Source organism: Perkinsus marinus (genome assembly GCF_000006405.1).
Source record: "Perkinsus marinus ATCC 50983 genomic scaffold scf_1104296964812, whole genome shotgun sequence".
NCBI lineage: Eukaryota > Perkinsozoa > Perkinsida > Perkinsidae > Perkinsus > Perkinsus marinus.
Genome location: NW_003204560.1, coordinates 1 through 1,142, shown reverse-complemented (window position 1 = coordinate 1,142; position 1,142 = coordinate 1). Strand labels below are relative to the sequence as shown.

Sequence of the window (1,142 nt, the reverse complement as noted above, 5' to 3'; positions counted from 1 at the left end):
CTCCCCTAGTTAGTGAGAAAACTCCTAGGGCCAACTGAGGAAAGCGATCATATATTACAACGCTGGTGTAGTATCTTGCTACTCTATAGACTAGCTTGTTTCGTATCGATCAGGATGGCGCGCGCGATGTTATTTTAATGTTTGAATTCTTTGTTTGCTAGCTAGGATAGACATGTATCTAGTCGGCAAATGTGGAATTTACAACCTTGCTTTTCATTCTTGAGCCTTGCGTTGAATTGTATAAAACATGTGCGTTGTAATTCGGGTTGGTGGAAGTCCCAACTTTGAGAGTAAGGATTTAGATTTGACTATGTGTATGGTGTTGTTGCTAGCGTCCAATGTGAAGTTAGTCAACAGCGTCGGCACAACGGGTCAACGCTAGAGCTGTAGGGATACTTGGTGTGGATAGAAAATTCATCTTACTTGGTTTTTTAAGTTTCTCGGTTCCTCGTTGGATGCCTCGGTTTTCGTCAGAACAAAGCAGCAAGCCTCTGTCATGGACTGATGCCTCTGGGAATACTTACTCGTACTATGAGCATCCCTTCTTGAAGTCTGTCATCTTCATCTTGGGCCAGGAGCTTTGTGAACGATTAGCATACTATGGTCTCACGCCCAACTTGCAGACCTTCTTGAAGGAGTTTGCTGGTATGGATGATAGCGGAGCCAACTCTTATATTTCTATTTTCAATTCGATCATTTATTTGACCCCCCTAGTGTCGGCCGCCTTGTCCGATACCATCCTCGGTCTATACGTCACGATCGTCATATTTTCGCTGATCTATGCATGTGGGTTGGTTCTACTGACGCTATCAGCAATCGAGTCTATCTCTGAACAATGGATGATTGATGTGGCACTACTTTTCCTTATCGCACTCGGTGCTGGTGGTATCAAGAGTTGTGTGAACATCATGGGGGCTCAGCAGTTTCACCCTGAGCACCATAAGGACCTTATCACGAGGTATTACACCTATTTCTATGCTACCATCAATGTTGGTAGTATTATTGGTGGTATCGTCTCCCCCATCCTTGTGCAAGAGTGCTCCTTCTTTGTTGCTTTCCTCTTCATCACAATCGTCTTCTTGTGCGCCTGCGTGGTATTCCTATCGGGTGGTATGTTGGGAAGATACGTCAAGCCGAAGCCG

General features: G+C 44.9%; 1 protein-coding gene across 1 annotated transcript; it reads left to right on the top strand.

The window, feature by feature from the left end:
* Positions 1–455: 455 nt before the first annotated feature.
* Pmar_PMAR002819 (conserved hypothetical protein) lies at positions 456–1,110 on the top strand (the record flags this gene model as incomplete). Its single annotated transcript, XM_002769853.1, has 1 exon — positions 456–1,110. A coding segment is annotated over one exon (655 nt), but the record flags the coding sequence as incomplete, so codon positions are not given.
* Between the last annotated feature and the right edge of the window lie 32 nt (positions 1,111–1,142).